The 20,593-nt window shown below is 36.2% G+C and overlaps 2 protein-coding genes, 1 long non-coding RNA gene and 1 other non-coding gene across 4 annotated transcripts; 2 read left to right on the top strand and 2 right to left on the bottom strand.

Annotated features, from left to right (window-relative positions):
• The first annotated feature begins 2,414 nt into the window (after window positions 1–2,414).
• On the top strand, window positions 2,415–4,816 carry LOC146140077 (C-type lectin domain family 4 member M-like). The gene is made up of 3 exons (XM_083392146.1): window positions 2,415–2,704; window positions 2,990–3,122; window positions 3,592–4,816. The coding sequence occupies exons 1-3, from the start codon at window positions 2,437–2,439 to the stop codon at window positions 3,863–3,865; spliced, it is 675 nt and encodes a 224-aa protein (XP_083248272.1). The 5' UTR covers window positions 2,415–2,436; the 3' UTR covers window positions 3,866–4,816.
• Window positions 4,530–6,253, bottom strand: LOC146140078 (uncharacterized). Its single transcript, XM_083392147.1, has 4 exons — window positions 6,167–6,253; window positions 5,567–5,713; window positions 5,045–5,161; window positions 4,530–4,746 (listed from the first exon to the last, which is right to left on the bottom strand). Exons 1-4 carry the CDS (start codon window positions 6,222–6,224, stop codon window positions 4,655–4,657), a joined length of 414 nt encoding a protein of 137 aa, XP_083248273.1. The 5' UTR covers window positions 6,225–6,253; the 3' UTR covers window positions 4,530–4,654.
• A 7,010-nt stretch (window positions 6,254–13,263) lies between these two features.
• Window positions 13,264–13,336, bottom strand: Trnak-cuu (transfer RNA lysine (anticodon CUU)). The gene has a single exon. It is a non-coding gene; the product is annotated as a tRNA-Lys (tRNA).
• A 1,147-nt stretch (window positions 13,337–14,483) lies between these two features.
• Window positions 14,484–15,144, top strand: LOC146140080 (uncharacterized). Its single transcript, XR_014501284.1, has 3 exons — window positions 14,484–14,589; window positions 14,700–14,754; window positions 15,067–15,144. It is a non-coding gene; the product is annotated as an uncharacterized LOC146140080 (long non-coding RNA).
• Window positions 15,145–20,593: the final 5,449 nt, after the last annotated feature.

Below are 20,593 nucleotides of genomic sequence, written 5' to 3' on the forward strand. Positions count from 1 at the left end.
TCCTGAAGCAAAAGTATGCAGAGGTAGAAATTTACGAATTTTATAGATTTCTTTCACGAGAAAGGTTTCCGAAGTTAGTCTCTGCTGCAGCAAGAATTATTGCAATGTTTGGAAGCACATACGTATGTGAGCAATTTTTTTCATCGATGAAGATCAACAAGACTGTGCTAAGGTCACGTATCACTGATGAGCACCTGCAAGCAACTCTGCGATTGGTTTCTGCTGACAAGTTGAAGCCCAATATCGAGTTCCTTGTTCATGAAAAACGCTGCCAGTTAAGTAGCCAAAACAAAAAACAACTAGCCTAATTCATCAACCTACTTGTGTTTATCTTTTATTGTGTTTATATTTGTGTTATCGTTTTATTGTGACATTTCATCGTGAATTGCGGCCCTTGGGTATTTTACACGTGCCCATTTGGCCCTCAGAGCATTTTGAGTTTGAGACCCTTGCATTAACCCATGCCATAGAAAGTCGTCGTTGTATGCAATTCGTTACCGTCTGACGTTATACGGTTTCGCAAGTTGTTTTCTGAGCTGGCCAGAAAATTACCTCATCGGGCGGCAATCAATTAAATACTTTCCTGTAGCAACACCGGAAATGTGTTTTCTGGCTTTAAGTCCAGACACTGAAGTAATTGTCTTTTAAGTTGTTTTTAATTGCGGGAGTTTCGAAAACTGAGATTGCCGACGTACCCACTGTGACCAGCTAAACATGTATCAGCTACCATTGTTAAAAGTTAGTTGCGCTAGGGTTTGCATCTTTCTTCTTTGTTGTAAAAGACTTAATAAGTCCTACGTAATAAAATGTTGTTCGCCCTTTTACTCAAATCGTTAGGAATTTCAGTTAACAAAAAATTACATCGGATAAATCTTTACTAGTTTTTAGACTGGGGCGTTGCGGTATTTGTTGCAAATGTAAAAGGCTGGGAAGGTTAATTATTTTACAACAGAAAGAATCAAGTTGATATGTAATTTTCGTTTCACAACAGTACATATATAACAACATTTGTTGAAACAAATTCTAATCAACCCTTAAGTGAGCGGTTTTCGAAATGAGCTTTACGTTTTTATCTTCCAAGGGCGTCGCACAGTGACCCCGTATCGAAACTCAATTGTAGTAATGAAATTCATCTATTGTTATTCCCTCATGTGTGCATTTGGAGTTTGGGACTCATTATTATTTTTCCAGACCTAGTGACAGAAGGACAAAGTGTTTAGCAATTGGAATTTACTTTGGGAAATAAGAGCTGAAGGGGTTAATTAAATCAGTGGCTGTACTTGGTAAGAACAGTAGTAACCTGTTATCTGCTTATACAAGGATGATAAGAGGAGGGTTATGTTGCAGCCAAAACGCAAATATAAGTTGAATCTTCCTGCAAATAATGATAGATAGTGCAAGACTCTTTTTAATTCGTCGTTTACATTTATCATAGCGAGGAAACCCATGTAGCGTATTATTTATAGATAGGTATAGGCCAGTAACAGCGAGATGCCCAATAAGCTTATATTAGACGACAATAAAGGTTGGTACATTCGCAGTTCGTGAATTTAAATTTCTTTTTTGAACGTGAATAGAGTTCTTGTTTGAACGTTTAGATTAGAGCTCTTTAAACCAGTCATATAGTCCCGCGTTCAACCTAAAATGTTATTTGTATTTCTTGCGCTGTTTTTGGCATATGCAGTTACATTTGGGCAATTTTTATACACAAGTAAATAAATAAATATCTTTAAATTCCTATCGATATAGGTGCGTCGCAATATCAACAAACTTTTTACCAGGGCCTTCACAAGTAATGTGATACATAGTTGCAATAACTAGCTATGCTAGAAGACCGTTGTAGGCCCCTACATTTATTCAGTGGTTCTCAAACGTATTATAGCGAACCCCTTATGCTTCCATGAAATAATGGCGGACCCATTTAATGTTTGAATCAGTGAAAATTGAATCCACTGGAAAATAGCCTACTATTTATTTAATCAATAAAAATCAGTAAAAAAATGTTCTCGCAAAGCAACAGCCTATAAAATGAGAAATGTTGGGCAGACCCCTTCAAACGCTCTAACAAGCCACAAGGGGCCCACTGACCTCAATTGAGATCCACTAATTGATGAAAATACTGGTCAAGTTTTTATTGACTTAAAAGCAATATATTCTCCGCTAGTTATTTGCTAAGATGATATCAAAAAAACAAAATAAAGAGTTGGTGAGCTTAAAGGCAAACTGAAGAAACCATCTTTATGCTTGAATGTGGTACATTAATGCCTTTCGTTTTAACCTCGTAACACAGTTTGACAAGCTTTCGGAATGTAATAGTGTCATTTTGTGTTGGTTATTGACATGTTAAACTCTTAGAAGTAAATCCAATGGCCTAATTTATCATTTTCATAATGGTATTTGCAATTACAGAAAAAAATAGACAATACAAGTCTTAACATGAAGCACCGCGTCTGGAAGGTATTCTTGCTATTGTTATTCGTCCTAACGTGCATGATCAATGAAGCTCTCTCGATCGACCTTAGCGAGGACAACGTTCTGGTATGCAAACCTGCGCGGCCATTGTCCAACTCGAGCTTTGTGTTAAAAGACGTGCCAATTCCAGGCAAGAAAGGGCCGAAAGGTGATCGGGGTTTACCCGGGCTTCCAGGCACTACAAACAACAGCGAAATTGAGAGACTGGAAAGACGAATCGATGAAATAAATGGTAGGCCTATAGTTTTCAATAAAGGACGCATCAGAATTTGAGTTTATTGCAAATCACAAACTAGCCTATATATATATCCTTTTACGTCTATGTTTTGTTGTAGTTGGTGAAAATTTATTTAAGGTAAAACTACATTAAAGTGTCTTAATTGCAAACGATAAATCTCCTAGATTTCTTAAAATGTGTGGACCGCCTGGTCAAATTTTAGTCTATTTGTTAAAATTCGCGGCATTTTGCAAAAAACTTTTCTTTCGTTCGTGCTTAAGGATTTTCAATAAAATACAGAGTTACTCTGGATGGTTTTGCGACACTATCGTGTCGACACTGTGCCCCGCAATTGGAATGATGCCAGAGCGTTTTGTCAGTCAATTGGCGCTGACCTAGTGACAGAAGGAATGAGAAACCCAGTCAAACGCAGGTACATATGTTTCCGCGAACCTATTTTTTATATTTTGGTTCAATGGGTTAATGTTTGGTACGGCATTTAATAACCCCTTTTCAATAGTAAATGGCCTTTTGTTGTAGCGACTTACGCTCATGAGAGGCAGTTTGGAAACGTATTGATTAGGCATTAGGCCGATGTTATCTATCAATTCTACCGTAATCGGACAGTGTAATCTCTTTAATACTTTATCTGTTTTGGTGTCAATAGCCTAATAATAATTTGACTGGAAAGTAACTGCTATTACGGGAAGTTTGTCTGCAATTCCGAAAATAAGGCCTATTAAGACTTGACTTATTTAGTTAATGTTATTTTTTTTGAAAGTTAAATTTGAGTATCGGCAATGTTTCGACTTTTACAACAATCACCAAGAAAATATATACTGTACAGTATAGGCTTATATTTAGTATGAAGTAATGTTAAATCAACAAAATTGTTTCTCAAGATACATAATCGAACAACTGGTCAGGCCCTTGGCAGGATCTTTCTACTGGATCGGTTTGACTGACTTGTCAGAAGAAGGTACGTGGACGTGGATAGACGGGGTTGCCATGACAGCCGAAAACAGTAATTTTCATCCTGGGGAACCAAACAATGTTGGCGGGGGGCCTGGGGGAAGTGACTGTGCTCATATCCACCGAGGATACGACTATTTGATGGATGACCACGCATGTCAGAACAAGCAATACGCAATTTGCGAGTGGAAATGCTCTTGTTGAAACAATAACTAAATCATAATATACAAAAATAATCGCATATTTGCCTATTTTAACCATTATGTATACTCAATTTTTTTCGCGAAATCCGAATTATGCCCCTATAGTATGTGGCCAATTTTTAAAACAAAATTCAGCCCAAAGCCGCCATGTGTCTCATCGCACCCTCGAAAATAAAGCTTTGGCAACTTAAACGAAATAAAAGGGTTTTTCTCACACGAATCGATAACATCTTCGTAAACTCAGTGTGTGGTGTTCCTAAGGGTACTTCTCTATGACATCACATTTAAATGTTACATTGTGACGTCACTTTTATGCGTAACTTGACGTCATCTAGAATTTTTTATTTTCTTGCTGGATCCGGGACCTAAGTAGAGTTTACACACGTTTACACTATGGCCAAACAGACGAAATTACGGTCCTGGTTGAAGACCCGTAATGAAAACATAATGCGTCATATCACCAAGATTTGATTTTGGAATGACTCGATGTGATTCAAGTCATTTGGTTTATCAGCTTGCGTCAACTTGTTTCAAATTTTAACCTTAGCGTAAATGTAAACGTTTTATTATTGTGAAACTGTACTTCATCTAGCATCATCATTAAGGAACTGGCTTACAAAAAGCTACCGTTTTAACTTGGTGGTAAGATTCTTTATTATTTCATGAACATGTCCATTTCATTCATTTTGATATAATTTACAGTCAGCAAGATAGCGAAAAATACATATCAAAGCTAATATCATGCATTATAATAGGATTCCTAATTGACTTTTCTACTGCAATGACCCGGCTAATAAGATAGATTGAAAGAAAGAGCAGCAAAAAGGGTCGTCATCAAAAACGTCCAACTTATTTTGATCATCCAAGAATTGTTGCAGGCATCTGTAAGCAAAATAAGCTTTTAATGCAACGTTGCATTTCACTTTATACACCTGCAACAATACGCAACTCAAAGGACTATAATAAAAGCTTCGGCTTCTGTTTGTAACCACGGTATTAACAAGAAAATAAAAAAGAGCTCAGCTTGATACTAGGCCACTATTGTCAAATCAACCCTAAACCAAACAACGAACTGCTTTGTAAAGTACGATTTTAAATCTTCAATGCATTTTACAAACGAAAGGTATCGCTTGAGGGATGACCTACTTGAGGGATGACCTAAAGGCTAATTTAATTTTACCTGTGTTGCAAACTTTGATACAAGTTTCGCCGTGACCTCCACCACCAGGTCCACATTTAGTAGTACCCATTATTCCACCACATGATCGGTCGTTCGAGGAGAACGTCATAGTTCCATCTGTGAGGTTAGAAAATTAATTTTGTAATTTTAAATAGGGGTTTAAACTTTATTTTAGCCTTTTTCATAAAGGACACTGACAACTTAAACCTAAAAATTACTTCAATAAAGAAAATCTTATTAATTCACAGTTAAAGAATCATATAAACATGTTAAAATCATTTTTCATACTATTTTGTCGATGTAATGTTTTAACCAAACACGGTGTAACCCGGCATTATGGTTTACAATATCTAATAACCCTTGGAATTTAACCTTTACTTGTGCTATTGTAAAAATATAAATTTGACACAAACTTTAAATAAAGCACAAGACATTTGTAGGGTGCTCAATTTAAACACAACTACAGTAAACAATGGTAAACTTTACTTAACGTTATAAAATATAAGCATTCCAAAATCTTACGGGAAGCTGTCTGAGTTATGCTGGTGCAGGTGGTCTGATTACAGTTGGTGAGGAACCTTTTGTCGACATTAGGTCCTTTGCAGCCAGACGATGAAGCGGTCCCGGCTAGTGAGTTATGCGAACACACGTAGCATTTTATGGCCAAAGCTAAACAAGGTATTATATATCAGCAGAGTGAAAACATTGTTAGGGGTAGGCCTACACCAGAAAAGATGAATGCCAATACGAATGGATGATATTTTTACTTCTAAACATGTAGGCTATCATTGAAGTCGATCCATAAAAAGCTTTATATTAGTGTGATCGATGAATTGATTTTCTATATCCAATTTATCAAGAGTTAAAATAAGTTGACAATACAAAATAAAATATGCCTTCGTCTTAAAGATAAATTATATTATTTTTCACCTTGTATTTACATCCAATAGCATACTTGTAGTCCTTGGTTTAAAGACTATAACTAGGCGAACGAAACTGAAGCAAAAACCTGATAAATTTTCTATTACAGTTTCATTTTTTCCATTAGCGTATATGTTAATAAAGCATGCCGTATGTTTTAATCGCGTTGCATAATGTCATACTTATTGTTAAAAAAGTTACCTGACTCCGAATACAGAACAACCAGAAACAAACAGCAGGTAGCAACGATCAATTTCATTTTTAACTAAACACTAGGCTATACTCGCTAAATTCTTTCTCGAAGTGAAATATATAATGTAATTTATATGTAATATAGGTCGTATTAGTTTTAGATGAAAATATGCAGCTTCAATTGAGGCGCAGTTTTTTTAACATAGCCTATGTCAGACATTTAACTGCTACTTATACGACTTTGGACATTCTTAACAAATCAAAGTAAATTGCTCAGACAGTATGCTGCATTTCTTGGTCCTACTTTATTTCACCTAACTGTTTATGATTATGGCAAAACTTATTTTTAATATGTTTAAACATAGTGGTGGTATTTCAAAATGCATGCAGTGACTTCGATTGTCTCAAGCTAAAACGTTTTATGTCTCATTATTCACGAAGGAAGGGAATGGCGATTTTAATATTGTGTTACGAAGCCCAGCAGGCAGCACGTTAGCACATTTCCGTTAGTTGGTATTTGACTCACTACGGATTTTCTCTTGCCTAAGCCTGGTATGCAAAATGCCAATTTTTATATTCGTAATTTTGACCTAAAAAAAAAAAAACTGTCCAATATAAAATGACTCTAATAAGTATTTTTTGTAGTCGGTTATCTTTACTGTTGTTTGTCGTTTCAAATATTTTCTTTTTGTCTTTTTTCTAAACATTAAACACAACTTAAGCAACATTGTATTTTTGTTTTACGACTTTATTTACTAGCATTCGACACGTTAAGGAACTATTAGCCTACTTACACTCAAATGAAACTAAATAACTTCCAAAGCTATTATAGCAACAAAAGTACAAACTATAATCATCCATTGCCAATTTCGCAAAGCATTGCTGTTATTGCAGGCATCTGCAAAAGAAAAACAAAACAATTTTCGGTTTGTCTGCATCGCCACTTTAAGAGAAGTAGCCTTATTATATGGGCGAAAAAAGTTAGAAATTCTCTGGGCTTTTGATTTGTCCTATCGAAGATGGTAAAATTATAGCCGGGCTGCTTATATGGTGACTTCATTGTTTTATTGTTTTATTTTTATTGAGTTGATACAGTGTTCTTTAACGGTGACATATAATGTAATATATTTCCCAATATTTGCAATCATTATCGACTACCTAACGTTAAAAACGCGATAGTTGTGTAAAGTAACGAAATTGTTGTGTTTAGCTGAGTTTTCACCTTTGTTGCACACAGCAACGCACGTGGTGGTCCCTCGAAGAGGTCTATCGATACATCCGTTGTTTTCTGTCTTTCCTCCGCAAGCGCGAACGTACGATGTGATAAGTGGTCCATGTCCTACAAATATTTTTTTAAATAAACGGCAAGCAAAAATCACTTTTAGGGACTTGGATAGTATTACATCTAATTCATCCATTCTCTATTGACTACGGCTTCAGAAAAATAACCCGGGGTCTTCGACTGTGTTGCCCTGGTCACAGGTACATTACAAGTCGTATACTTTTTGTGAAATACTGATATTGCGCCTTGAGCAATCATAGAGTCAAATTCACCAAAAAATTAATCATTAGATTCCCGATCTTTGTCCGCTTTTTGAGAGCAAGTCGTATGAGTACCTGCCGCGGTAATAGTTGTTTTAATGCAAGTGCTAATTCCCGCTGGGCAGTTTTTCAGCAGACTTTTGTCCACGCTGGGTCCTTTGCAAGCCGCGTTCTTCGGGGTGTCAGTTCTTGAAGTATACGTGCACTCGTAACAATGGATTGCAAAACCTAGGAAAACATTCTAAACATAATTATATATATACTGAAATTCTTAGTCAATTTTGTGCTATCTTAATTTCGTTTATTTGTCACCACTTTAAAAACAAATAACGTTTCTATATTTTAACCTGCACCAAAAAAAATAAGATATACGACCAAAAAACAAAAAAATGTTAACAATACTTTTAGCTTATGGTTAAAATAGTTGTTTGCTCACCTGTGCTAAAATTAACAGCCAGAAAAATGCAGAAAAAATAGAACTTCATGTTGGTTTCTCATGTATCAACAAGCAGTTTATTAATGTAAAATAAACTTAAACGTGCATTTGGTATAATAACATGTAAACAACAATACATTAATCTTTCTTTAAATATATTTGAAATTATGCTTTTATTGTACAAACATATTTACGGACAATAAGACGTTCAATGTTTATCACCTCAAAATTAGGAAACAATGTAACACTATATACGGATCTGTTCATAAGTTCAATGTTGAAAACAACGGCCCAAATAGACGTAAAAAGCGACATGTTTGATTGATCAAACGTTTCGGCAAATGCTCATGCCATCATCAGAGATAGCCTATCACTGTTATTTTCACCATTAAACTCAGGAAACAATGTATTCTAAAAAGTAAGGGAAGGAGTAATCCAATGTAAATATGATGATTAGTCCCAAGTAATATTTTTCTTTATTTAAACCTAGAAGGAGATGAATGTTTCTTTTTATTTTGAGGTTGTTTAAATTATGGTCCATAAAATATAAATACATAAAATCTATCAATTTCAAAACTATTAATTTCATAACTCAACGCAAAACTAATTCAAACGATGTGTCTATTGTGTTTAATACGTTGTAATAATATAATGTTTGTAAATACTATAGGCAATCCTCTTTTAAAATCGATATATTATTCCAAAACATTAAAGCACCATCCACCTTTTGTTGATTTATCGGTCCTTCTAGTCGGGCCACATAGTTATTGTTGGGTAACGGTATTACTACGAACTTCAAATTTTTTTTGTTTTAACTGGCTAATGACTTGTTTGTCTTGGATTTTAACGGCTAATGTTTTGTTTGCAAATAAATCCTTAACAACCAACTATTTGCGGTACTATCTGATGCTCTTATGATTCGGAGCCGCTAGTTTTATTCTGATCGACATCCTAAATGGTTGGTCCTAATATAAAAGTCAAACTTGCTGCCTAGTCTTATTTAAAATGCATAATTTCCTTACCATAGCTTCAAATGTTCTACTTTTAACTAAACTATACAAGACATGACAGATTATATTGATGGTAACATGTATATATACAAATATTTAATTAAATTAATGTTGACGCATAGCACTTAGGGTTAAACAAGTCACCCAATTGGATGTTAATTAATTTTTTATAGCCAAGCAATTATTACGCTCGATTTAAATTGCCGTGGACGTACGAGTACGTTTTCGCTGAGAATATTGTTTCCGTTATGAGATCTTATTAAATGACGCTTATGCATTGCACGAAGTCTTCTATTTACAGAGCATTAAATTAATTATTTCGTATCGTTAAACTGACGAAGTTAGTCTTACAAGTAGTACAACAATAGCTTAATAAAAATTACAACATGATCGCACACATGTCTTAAACAAGGGGATAAAGTGTAAAGTGGTACTTCACTATATATATGTTAACAAAAATGATGCTGCTTTTGATTACAGATCTTAAAAGAAATGCGGTTGTTTAAATTAAAATTTGACAAAATCTTATTTAAGAATAAGTGTCACATCAGACTACAACCTTTACATCATGGTTCCAATGTTAAAAATGGCCTATTTTCATACATAAGTGGCGTTAAACAAAATAGTTTAACCCTGTTGGTTAGCGACTAAACAGACAGGGATAGGCAAAGTTAAAATAAACAATGTCACGCCAATTCCCACTTGGTTTGTCTGATCAAAGCGCCAAATGGTATAAAGTTATAAGTTTGGTTGTAACTATCTGCAGTTAAATTAAAATTACAGGGTGTTAGAATTGCTCGAGCCTTGGCGCAACACACACACCACTAAGCGACCAGCGTGTTAAAGAAGTTTCGGTGCGTCTTATGCAGATCTGGGCAACATATTGCCCGGCGGCTTATTTATCTTAAAATACATAGGCTAAGCGAAAACAAGGGCGAGTTTCTACTTGTTTGGTTGTATCTACGTCTTTCGGATCTAGTCATGATCGCGCCAAATTCTATTTTTAGCCTTTTTTAATACTAAAATGGAAATTGTTTTCGCACTTGGAGCGAATCTCTTCTGTCTTTCTTGTATGTTTCACATGCTTGTTTAGCATGTTTACGGACAAAAAGGTTCCTCTGCACTGTGGCACTCACTCCAACAACAAACTTAGCTTCGGTCGAATTTATTCCGTCTTTAAAACATCAACGAAATACCGACCGTTTTTTTAACTCTGACATATACTGATTCACATTTTGTCAACCTAATTTAGTTAATGCCATGTTAAGTGTTTTCCCTGATTTATACAGTCTTATGGCTATCGTACCGCTAATCAATCATCGGTATCTTAAAGTGAAAAAAGCAAAACCAAATGGTAAGTTTTTTTGTGCGAATTTTTATCGGATTTTAACGATAGCTTTTGGGTCAACGCGCTTCCCAACTTGATAAACGCCAATCTATCACGCTATGTACTTTCTGTGCTCAATGCGTCATCGTCCACTTATCAATCTAAATTAAGGATTGCATTTAAACTAAATATAGTCACACTTTTCTTTAGTTACTTATATTGCAAAGTTTGGCATCACTTCAAAGGTAATAACAAGTATCGTTAGCTTAATTATTTTTGATGTGAGTGTATGACGTCATATTGCGTGTAGCCTATTTGAGATCCTATTTAATCCGGCCCGCCGCCACAACATTTTAAGTTTCTTGAGCGGCCCGTGGTTAAGAATAATTGCCAGCCATGGTCTGGTGAATAATTATTCAATGTTTATGGACTGGTTATCACCAGGTGAAAAGCATAATGATTTCCAGCAGCAATTAGATTGAGTCATTCATGGCAAGATGAAAATGGAAAATAGAATTAGGCATTTTAAACAGAAACTGATAGTCAACACTGGACAGTACCTTGGTTCGAGTTCCTCGACATTTGTAACATCTCCTGTTGCTGTCCGAACAATTTTGCGCTGTGTACCCGTTGCTAGTGTAAGCATGTACCCGTTGCTAGTGTAAGCTCACATTCTTCGAAGTCTACGCATCATTCCGGAAGCGTCGCAAAGACTCTGTTTAGTACGTCTCCGGTACAAAGAGACTGGAATATGACGCCCAATAGTGTGACTCCCAATTGTGGGGGAATAATTTAGTTACTTAGTTAACCCATTTCAGGCACAATTAGTAAAAAATAGTCAAGGGACGACATACACCTATAGGCTGCATAACAATTTACGGTTAGGGAAATGTTTTATTAAAGGAAAATTAAAATGTTTACCACTTTACGAACTATTTAGCACTCTAGCCAAGATATTACGCTGTCCGTAATATTATATTTTTGCAACATTGTAAATTATCTTTTCAAATCATCAGCAATAACATGCGGCTCAAGCAAATGGCATAGAGTACAACATAATATGTAATAGTTATTAAGTGGCCACAGCTTAATGGAATCTTGCATTTTGTTTAACCTATACTTGCGAATGATTCGGGGAATACGAATTTGTTATGGACACAGCGCCATTCCCAATATGTATTGGGCCTAATGTTATTTTATACACAATACGGAACATTACTTTCAATTTAAATTCACATTCATTTATACTTACAAGGAAATGGCACACCATAATATGCCATGGTGATGAACAATCAACAGCTTGATAGCTTCATACATTTTAACCACACAAAATCTGGGCATTGCACTAATGCACATAATATATCGCGCTTATTGCAAAAGGTATATCGCGCCTATTATCAAAGGTTTCAACCAGGGCAACGCTGGGTATTTCGACTAGTAATAAATATACAAAAAGTCAAATATTGCAGTAGAGCTCACGCTTAAAAGAGTTCTAATCACGACTTTTATTCCGTGCGCGATAACATTGATACTTTGCAACGCAGCGAGGACACTGTTAAGACGAAGCTGCAAGCATCGCACTTAAACTCGCTGCGGTTAAATGACTTAACTGCGTGATGACGCGTACAACTGTAAAATGTATTTGTAGGAAACATGGTTTGGATATTTATGATACACTATGCCGGTCTACCTGGTAAAATTTGTTGTGTGCATTCTTCTGACAGCTATAACAGTATATCTTATTCCAACAGCTTTACACCTTAATCCGACAGCTTTAGGTCATAATGAGACATTTTTAGGTCTTATTCCGACAGCGTTGGGTCTTATCTTGACGCCTTTATACCTTATTCGACGGATTTACGATTTATTCCGACAGCTTTAAATCTTATTCCGACAGCAATAGGTCTTATTTCGAGGGCTTTGGGCCTTATTCTGACGCCTTTATACCTTATTCGACGGATTTACGATTTATTCCGACAGCTTTAAATCTTATTCCGACAGCATTAGGTCTTATTTCGAGGGCTTTGGGCCTTATTCTGACAGCTTTATACCTTATTCCGACTGGATTTACGGTTTAATTTGTAAAAAAAAATAAGTCCAATAGGTAAATTTATACGGTTTAATTTGTGAAAAAAACGTCCAAAGGTAAATTTATGTTTTGACATATTGAATTTGTTTAACGCTCTGCCGACTGAGCTAGCCGGGCGCTACGGTCTATAAAAGACATAAGTAACGGTCATACTTTAAAGACTATTGAACAATTATATTGAAGAATCTGCTTCTAAAGAAAATTATTGAAACAAATTCAACATGTCAAAAAATAAATTTGCCTTTACCTATTGGATTTATAAATTTTAAAATTCAATTTAGCTTTTATTTGAAATACATATTGATATTCATGTGAATCATCTATTGCTGTTATGTTCAACAACAATTTTAAATAATGTGGAGTAAAACAGATCGCCGAACGAGGGGCTCGAACACACGACCGTTGGATTAAGAGTCCAACGCTCTACCGACTGAGCTAGCCGGGCGCTACTATACAAGTCATAAGTAACGGTCATATTTTTATGACTATTGAACAATTTTATTGCAGAATCTTCTTCTAAAGAAAATTATTAAAACAAATTCAACACGTTGAATAAAAAAATTACCTTTACCTATAGGATTTATTAAGTTTAAAATAATATTCAACTTTTATTTGAAATACATATTGATATTCATTTGAGTCATCCATTGCTGTCATGTTCATTGTTCAACAACAATTTTGAATAATTTGGTGTAAACACAACGCCCAACGTGGGGCTCGAACCCACGGCCGTTGGATTAAGAGTCCAACGCTCTACCGACTAAGCTAGCAGGGCGCTACGGTGTACAAAAGACATAAGGAACGGTCATACTTTTAAAAGTATTGAACAATTATATTGCAGAATCTTCTTCTAAGGAAAATTATTAAAACAAATTCAACATGTTGAAACCTAAATTTACCTTTATTTATGGGATTTATTAATATTAATATAATAATCAACTTTTATTTGAAATACCTATTGATATTCATGTGAGTCATCCATTGCTGTCATGTTCATTGTTCAACAACAATTTTGAATAATTTGGAGAAAAACACAACGCCCAACGTGGGGCTCGAACTCACGGCCGTTGGATTAAGAGTCCAAAGCTCTACCGACTGAGCTATCAGGGCGCTACGGTCTATAAAAGACATAAGGAACGGTCATACTTTTAAGACTCTTTAACAATTATATTGAATAATCTTCTAAGGAAAATTATAAAAACAAATTCAACATGTCAAAACATAAATTAACCTTTACCTATTGGATTTATTAATTTTAAAGTTGTATTCAACTTTAATTTGAAATACATATTAACATTCATGTGAGTCATGTTCATTGTTCAACAACAATTTTGAATAATTTGGAGAAAAACACAACGCCCAACGTGGGGCTCGAACTCACGGCCGTGGGATTAAGGGTCCAACGCTCTACCGACTGAGCTAGCCGGGCGCTACAATCTATAAAAGTCATAAGTAACGGTCATACTTTTAAAACTATTGAATATTATATTGAAGAATCTTCTTCTAAGGAAAATTATTGAAACAAATTCAACATGTCAAAAAAGAAATTTGCCTTTACCTTTGGATTTATTAATTTTTAAATTCAATTCAGCTTTTATTTGAAATACATATTGATATTCATGTGAATCATCTATTGCTGTCATATTCAACAACAATTTTAAATAACGTGGGGAAAAACACAACGCCCAACGTGGGTCTCGAACCCACGACCGTTGGATTAAGAGTCCAACGCTCTACCGACTGAGCTAGCCGCGCGCTGTTCTATAAAGGACATAAGTAACGGCCATGATTTTAAAACTATTGAACAATTATATTGACGAATCTTCTTCTAAAAAACATTGCGTAATACAAACTTATCTTTGACGAACGATTTATTTTTCCCTGTTTCGGCTAACAATTTCATGTGTGATCTAGAAAAACAATTTAAGTGAAACCAGCCATGACAAAACCACGCAAACGGCGCCAGCATGTGACGAAGATGACCAAGTCTGTTTTGGAGGAAATAAAAAATCCAATGGAGACGAGAAAGTGAGTTTTATAGTTTTATACCAATCTATATTCATTTAAAAGTTATTCTTAAAGTTTTTGCTGGTCACTATGTGCACTTTTGAGTTTTAATCTAATTGATGGTGATTTAGATGAAGCCAAACGAAACACCGTCAGAAGAAAAAATCCAAGCAGAATCCCATTCAGGTGTGTATTTGATAAATATATAAACAATTAATAGATTTGACTCAATTTAGACAATATTATTTCTGGTTTTTATAATTGCGCTGAAGCCGTCCCTAAGTTTGTTGGGAGTTTTGTGTCTTTTTTTGTTTGTCGAAGTTTTTTATGTTTATTTGTTTGTGCGAATCATTCGGTTTGCAAAAAAACGACGGGGATTCTTAACAAGACGTCGGGAGCTTTGGTGTAGGATATTTGAAATATCTTGTTGCACTAACGAAACAGCAACGCGGGATTTAATCACATACATTTCACTCTGGTTTATTTATTTGTCTTCAGAACAAGTTGAGGAGATCGCCGCCAAGCTTCGGGAGGAGAAAAGCGACGCAAACGAACTGCTCAAAGACACTGATGACGTCATCAGCAAACTCATTAATTCGCAGGGAACCGAGGTCAGATTATCTCAGTTGAAAATGTATTATTTACTCAATTTATAAAACTAGAACTGTGATTATTATTGCAAAATACACTTTTTGTTTTAATCCATGTAATTTCGATTTTATACTAGAAAAAATCATTTACAGCCCGCGGGTTGTTTTGTTTTTTTTCAATGTAATCCATCGTCTTAAAGTTCTGTTAAAGTAAATATTTCAACCCAGTTGGACGACAAGCTGCTTTCCGCCAAGCGCCTAATGCAGAAGTTGTCGGACATGCGAAACTCGCTCGGGAACCTTGTCCACGAAGCTGCAAACGCCCTGGACATTATCAGCAGCGACGAAGACGACACGTGAGTTGATAGCTTTCGCTTTGTTTTCAACGCGATTTGTTAATTTCTTGTACGAAGCAAAACCTTAAAAGCTTTTCCAGTTAAATGTGCTCTCCTTTTTATAGGTCTGAATTTGATTGTGGCCAAGTGTTATCTTCTGCCAAAATCCAGTATGTCACCGATTCAAATGACGAGTTTTGTAACTTGGAGTAAGCCCAAAATCGCTTTTTATTAAGATAATTTGTCAACTGCACACTACAGTGTATACTACATTGTACAGGGTGAATATTAATGTCTTTAATTATATCTTGTTAAAAAAACCTTAAAAATTTAACTACAGGAATCATCAGGTCAAAGTATAAACTAAGCACGGTTGTGCCAAAGCTTGTCGATATCTCAATATAATATGTCTTTATACAGTGACACCTGATTCCTCTATTTTGAATTGGACAAATATGGCCATTTACAAAGATTGAACAAAAATAACGTTATTGTAAATTCACGAAAACTTGTTTTTTTTGTGGTCCAGTTTAAGCGATTCTTTGCAATTCGACGGCGAGGAGGGTTACTTCGACCCCACGTGTCGCCTTGAGTCGCAGCCAACCCTTTATGACGTCGCTGACACGTTGAACGTCGTCAGTCGCGAAGACTTCGCCAACTACAGCTCCGATCCCGCTTTCCTAGAGGTATGGGTTATTTTCTGCATGGTAACAGGTCCAAGTAGGTTGAATATGTACTATGTAGTATCTTACAAACTCAATCATAAACCCCTAGTATTCATAATAAATGGTTAATTGCATAAAGTTTTACTATTTATATTTAACGCTTTGTGTGCAATCGTTTAAACAAGCTAAACAATTATACTCGACCGTCTTGAACTAGAACGCCATTTTGTATCCTAACTGATTTTTGCGAACTTCCAAAGACGGTTTGTTTTCAAATGAAGCTTGCTGCGTATAACTTGTGCAATATTTATTAAATTTGCCTCGTTTGTGTTTTCAAGGGATGTACACGGACAATTTTTTTATTTGAAAAAAAAAAAATCAGGGATTGCGTTCTCGGAAATGTCGATTTGACCAAAGCTGTGCGACAGACTAGCGAGTTTTGTTTAAAAAAGTTTCTTATGGAATGATTGTATTTTCGAATTAACGCCAATAAACTTGACAAACTTACTGTACGAAAAACCTAGTTTGGTATATCGAGCTAATTGTTCCCGGTTAAGGTTATGTTTAATAACAGACTTCGGTAACAGGAAAAATATGTGTTTCGCCTAACTTTTTTAGAATTTGCGGTCGGTGATTAAGGGCGGTCATTCTATCCACGAAATGGCTTACACACTAGCTGCCAGCATGCACTCTAGCCCCACCCAATGGAAGGTCTGTATGCTCGTGTCGTACTTTTGGAGGGCGCAAGGTGACGCGAGAGAGGTAAGAAAAAATTAAACACAACTATTTTGGCCCGAAATCTTTGGTCTTTCTGTTCGCGTTTTAAAGTAAAATGCTGTATTTCCCAACGAATGTATAAACCTTACCATGTTTAGGCAATAAAAAATACATTTAACACGAAATATGGTAATCTAAGAGTAATGCCCAATGTGACATTGCAAAACATAAGGTGATGCAAAACCGGCAGGTACTCATGTCTGCTTTTCATACTCTATTACAGGGGTCGGCAACCTTTCGTACGCAGTATGCCAGTTTATGATAACTCGCGTGCCAAACAGTTTTCTATGTTTGGTTTCGCACTGGCAATCAGGGCTGCGGAGTTGGGGAAACCAACCCGAGTCCGACTCCGGCCAAATATCAGATTTCATCACGTTCCGAGTCCGACTCAGCCTCTGTATTTTACCAATTTACGTAACTAAATTAAGGTGGATATTCCGCAATCCACTCAAGGGTCATGGAAAATATGCCACGAGCATATGCTATTCCACCTTAACAATTTATAGTTTGCTGCCTTATCAGTTTTGAAATTTGGTACTGCGCATGCCGCACACGACGGACTCGGGTAGTTTTACTGGTCTTACTCGACTCCCGAGTCCGACTTAGTAGCCCTGCTGTGATCTGACTTGTAATTCAAGTATATTTTTTGAAATATACTTTGATGCTTTTAAGCCGTTACCTAGAAGTGTTAACTATCAGTTTCGCTTTTTGTTGGTTTCTCAGCCGCACAAAAACATACGTGCTTAATTTTAATGTAGAACAGTGGTTCTCAACCTTTTTAGCTTACGGACCGGTAAAATTTTAAAACAATTTTTGCGAACCGGTGGACCTTCAAAAATTAAAATCAACCCAAAATGTAATTATGACAAAATTATGCAACTTAAAGGCAAATAACGAAAACTTCTAAGTAATGAGAAATTTGCTGCTGTCTTTTTCATATCATGCGTATTATACGTGGTTCTATTGAAGTTTTTTTTACGTACAACTGGTTTTAAAGTTTGGGATTTAAACGAGTTGTAGCCTACTTTTAAATAGTTGGGCACAATTGTGACGTAAGAAGATGAAGTCCAAAGTAGACCGTTAACTCTATATATACGTCACAATGCTGCAAATTATGGAACTGGCTAAGCTCTAAATTTGATGGACAAGCCGCCTTCAACATCTTGCTTTTTGCAATTGAGATATAAATTTGTAATATATTTGGCGAACCGGCGGTTGAGAACCACTGATGTAGCATGTCCTACTTTAACGTAGTAAACGTTACGCCAAATGTGGGGCATTGTGACGTAATACGAACGGTTAGTGGTAAACAACAAGTTTGACGCTCACAAAAAATAATATTAAATGCAACACAGTTAAGACACTTATTTGTGACACGAACTGACAATGTGTGCAACCATTTAGTTAGTGCTAGTGTTAGTGATGTAATAGTAATGTAATAGTAATGTAATAGTAATGTAATAGTAATGTAATAGTAATGTAATAGTAATGTAATAGTAATGTAATAGTAATGTAATAGAAATGTAATAGTAATGTAATAGTAATGTAATAGTAATGTAATAGTAATGTAATAGTAATGTTAATGATGCGGTAGTGATGTAATGGTTGCACTTTTTTAAGGTGATATAACGTGGCGTGCCATGCAATATCATCTTGCCGGGAGTTGCCGACCCCTGCTCTATTACATATAGATTTGTTGTTTTTAAGCAAACTCGCGCACAATCCCGCAGTTCGTCACCAGTTTAATTGCGCGTAGCGCGAAAAGATATTGTTTTTTGGTTAAAATGGTCAAAATTTGAAATTTAATAGAGTACCTGACGGCCATGACGCATTAGGTACAAAACAGAGATTCGCATATTGCTCGACTTAACGACAACGACATTTATATTCAAATTTAATAAAAATTGTTTGCCCGGGTTGTAAGTCGCACAACGCCATAGCATACTGTCAGGCAATTCTATGATCGAATTTGACTACTTTTTAAAATAATAAACAATCTTTATGCCCAGCATTGACGTTTTCCCACTAAACAACGTGCTTCTCACTTCCGTACCTTTTTTTCCAAAATGGCACAACAAAATCAATTTCCGCCAAACATAGTGCAGAATGTTCCTACACATTCGAGCTTTCTAAAATATATGAGACTAACTATGTGTCAAAACAACCGCATGGATTTTTCGCCATAACCAGTCTGCCCTTCCCCTTCGCAGGCAACCAACTGCCTTCTGCGTTCCCTTAATCTCGCTCCCAAGGATGGCCACCACCTGGTCCTTTTCTCCCTGGCCGACTTTCTCGCACGACTCCGCCACTTCACGGCCGCGGCCAGCATTGTTCGACACGCACTCTCCCTGCAATCCTCCTCCGCCGCCCTCAACATTCTCGCATCCAACATTTATGCATCTTCGGTGGGCGACTTGTTTTGGGATTTGAGTTTTTAAGTCTAACGTCTCACTTTTTTGACTCTTGCCCCTTTTACAATAGTGATAATACCGCTCGTACCATTTTTTTAAAGTGTGGCCAATAAATCCGGATTGTCCTCTTTTTTTGAAGCCGACAATAGTGATAAGGCCATTCTACCAAAATTATTTTTAAGTGTGGCCGATAAAGCTGGATTACCATTTTACACAACTGTTTTTCAATATATTGCAGTAATGGAAAACCCATTCATAGACTATCGTTGCTCCTATGAGTTAATGTTGAAGTTCTTAATAAAACTTTATGTGGAAACAATGGGATTTTTAAATATTATTTCTGCCCTATTATCCTATTTGGTCAGTCAATCACCGCATATTTAAAGATTTAAACAAAACCTAAACATTCATGTTTGATTGTTTTTAAGATGATCCCTATTCTAGAGTTAAAAAAAAAAGTTTAGTCCTATTAAGATTTTGTCTGTGAGTTATGATTTGGTTGTTTCAAAATTGGGCATTTGGTAAATGCTTTACATGTGCAAATCGAAGCAATAAGACACAATTGCAATAGGTAATAACGATATACTTTTTTGTAACTTGTTTAACTGAGCCTCTATGCAACTTGCCTTATTTTTTAGAGCGACTATGCAAAGGCCAAGCAACATTTGGAGGCGGCACTGATCCAAGATAAAGACTGCCACCAGTGCCGCGAGAGATTACGCTTGGTTACTTGTCTAACTAGCCGATCAAAATCACCATGAAAACATGTATTATCGTGTTAAAGCGGTTGGTGCTTTATTGCGTAGCTGCGACATGGTTAAGTCAAGGTAAAGGGGTAGCAAAAGCTCAAACACGCGTTTATAAATGTACAATTGCGAAATAGGAAAAAGGCGATCTGCACGCTTTGATGAACGTGGATGCACATCGGTAGGTTCGCTACAGTACCCCCCTCCAGAAGCGGGCATGTGTGAAGTTCCGTAGGTTGCAGGGAAGTTCGTCGGGTTGCTTCGTTAGTCACTTTTGAGAACATTGGCCATGGTCAAGCGACTAAATGCATGTGGGCGAGTTCAATTCGCTCTCAACTACGCCACGTCGGTGACGTAGTGAATATTGCGGGTAGCATCGACGGCGAAAATAGTTGGCGAGCTTGCATAGGCGGTCTTGGGAACGGATCCTTTGAAGGGTTTGTGCGACGTTCGAGACGAGAGAGGAAGAGCTAGTACCAAACGCAGGTAGGCTAGCTTCCA

The sequence above is a fragment of the Ascidiella aspersa genome, chromosome 6 (assembly GCF_963924565.1).
Source record: "Ascidiella aspersa chromosome 6, kaAscAspe10.2, whole genome shotgun sequence".
Lineage (NCBI taxonomy): Eukaryota > Metazoa > Chordata > Ascidiacea > Phlebobranchia > Ascidiidae > Ascidiella > Ascidiella aspersa.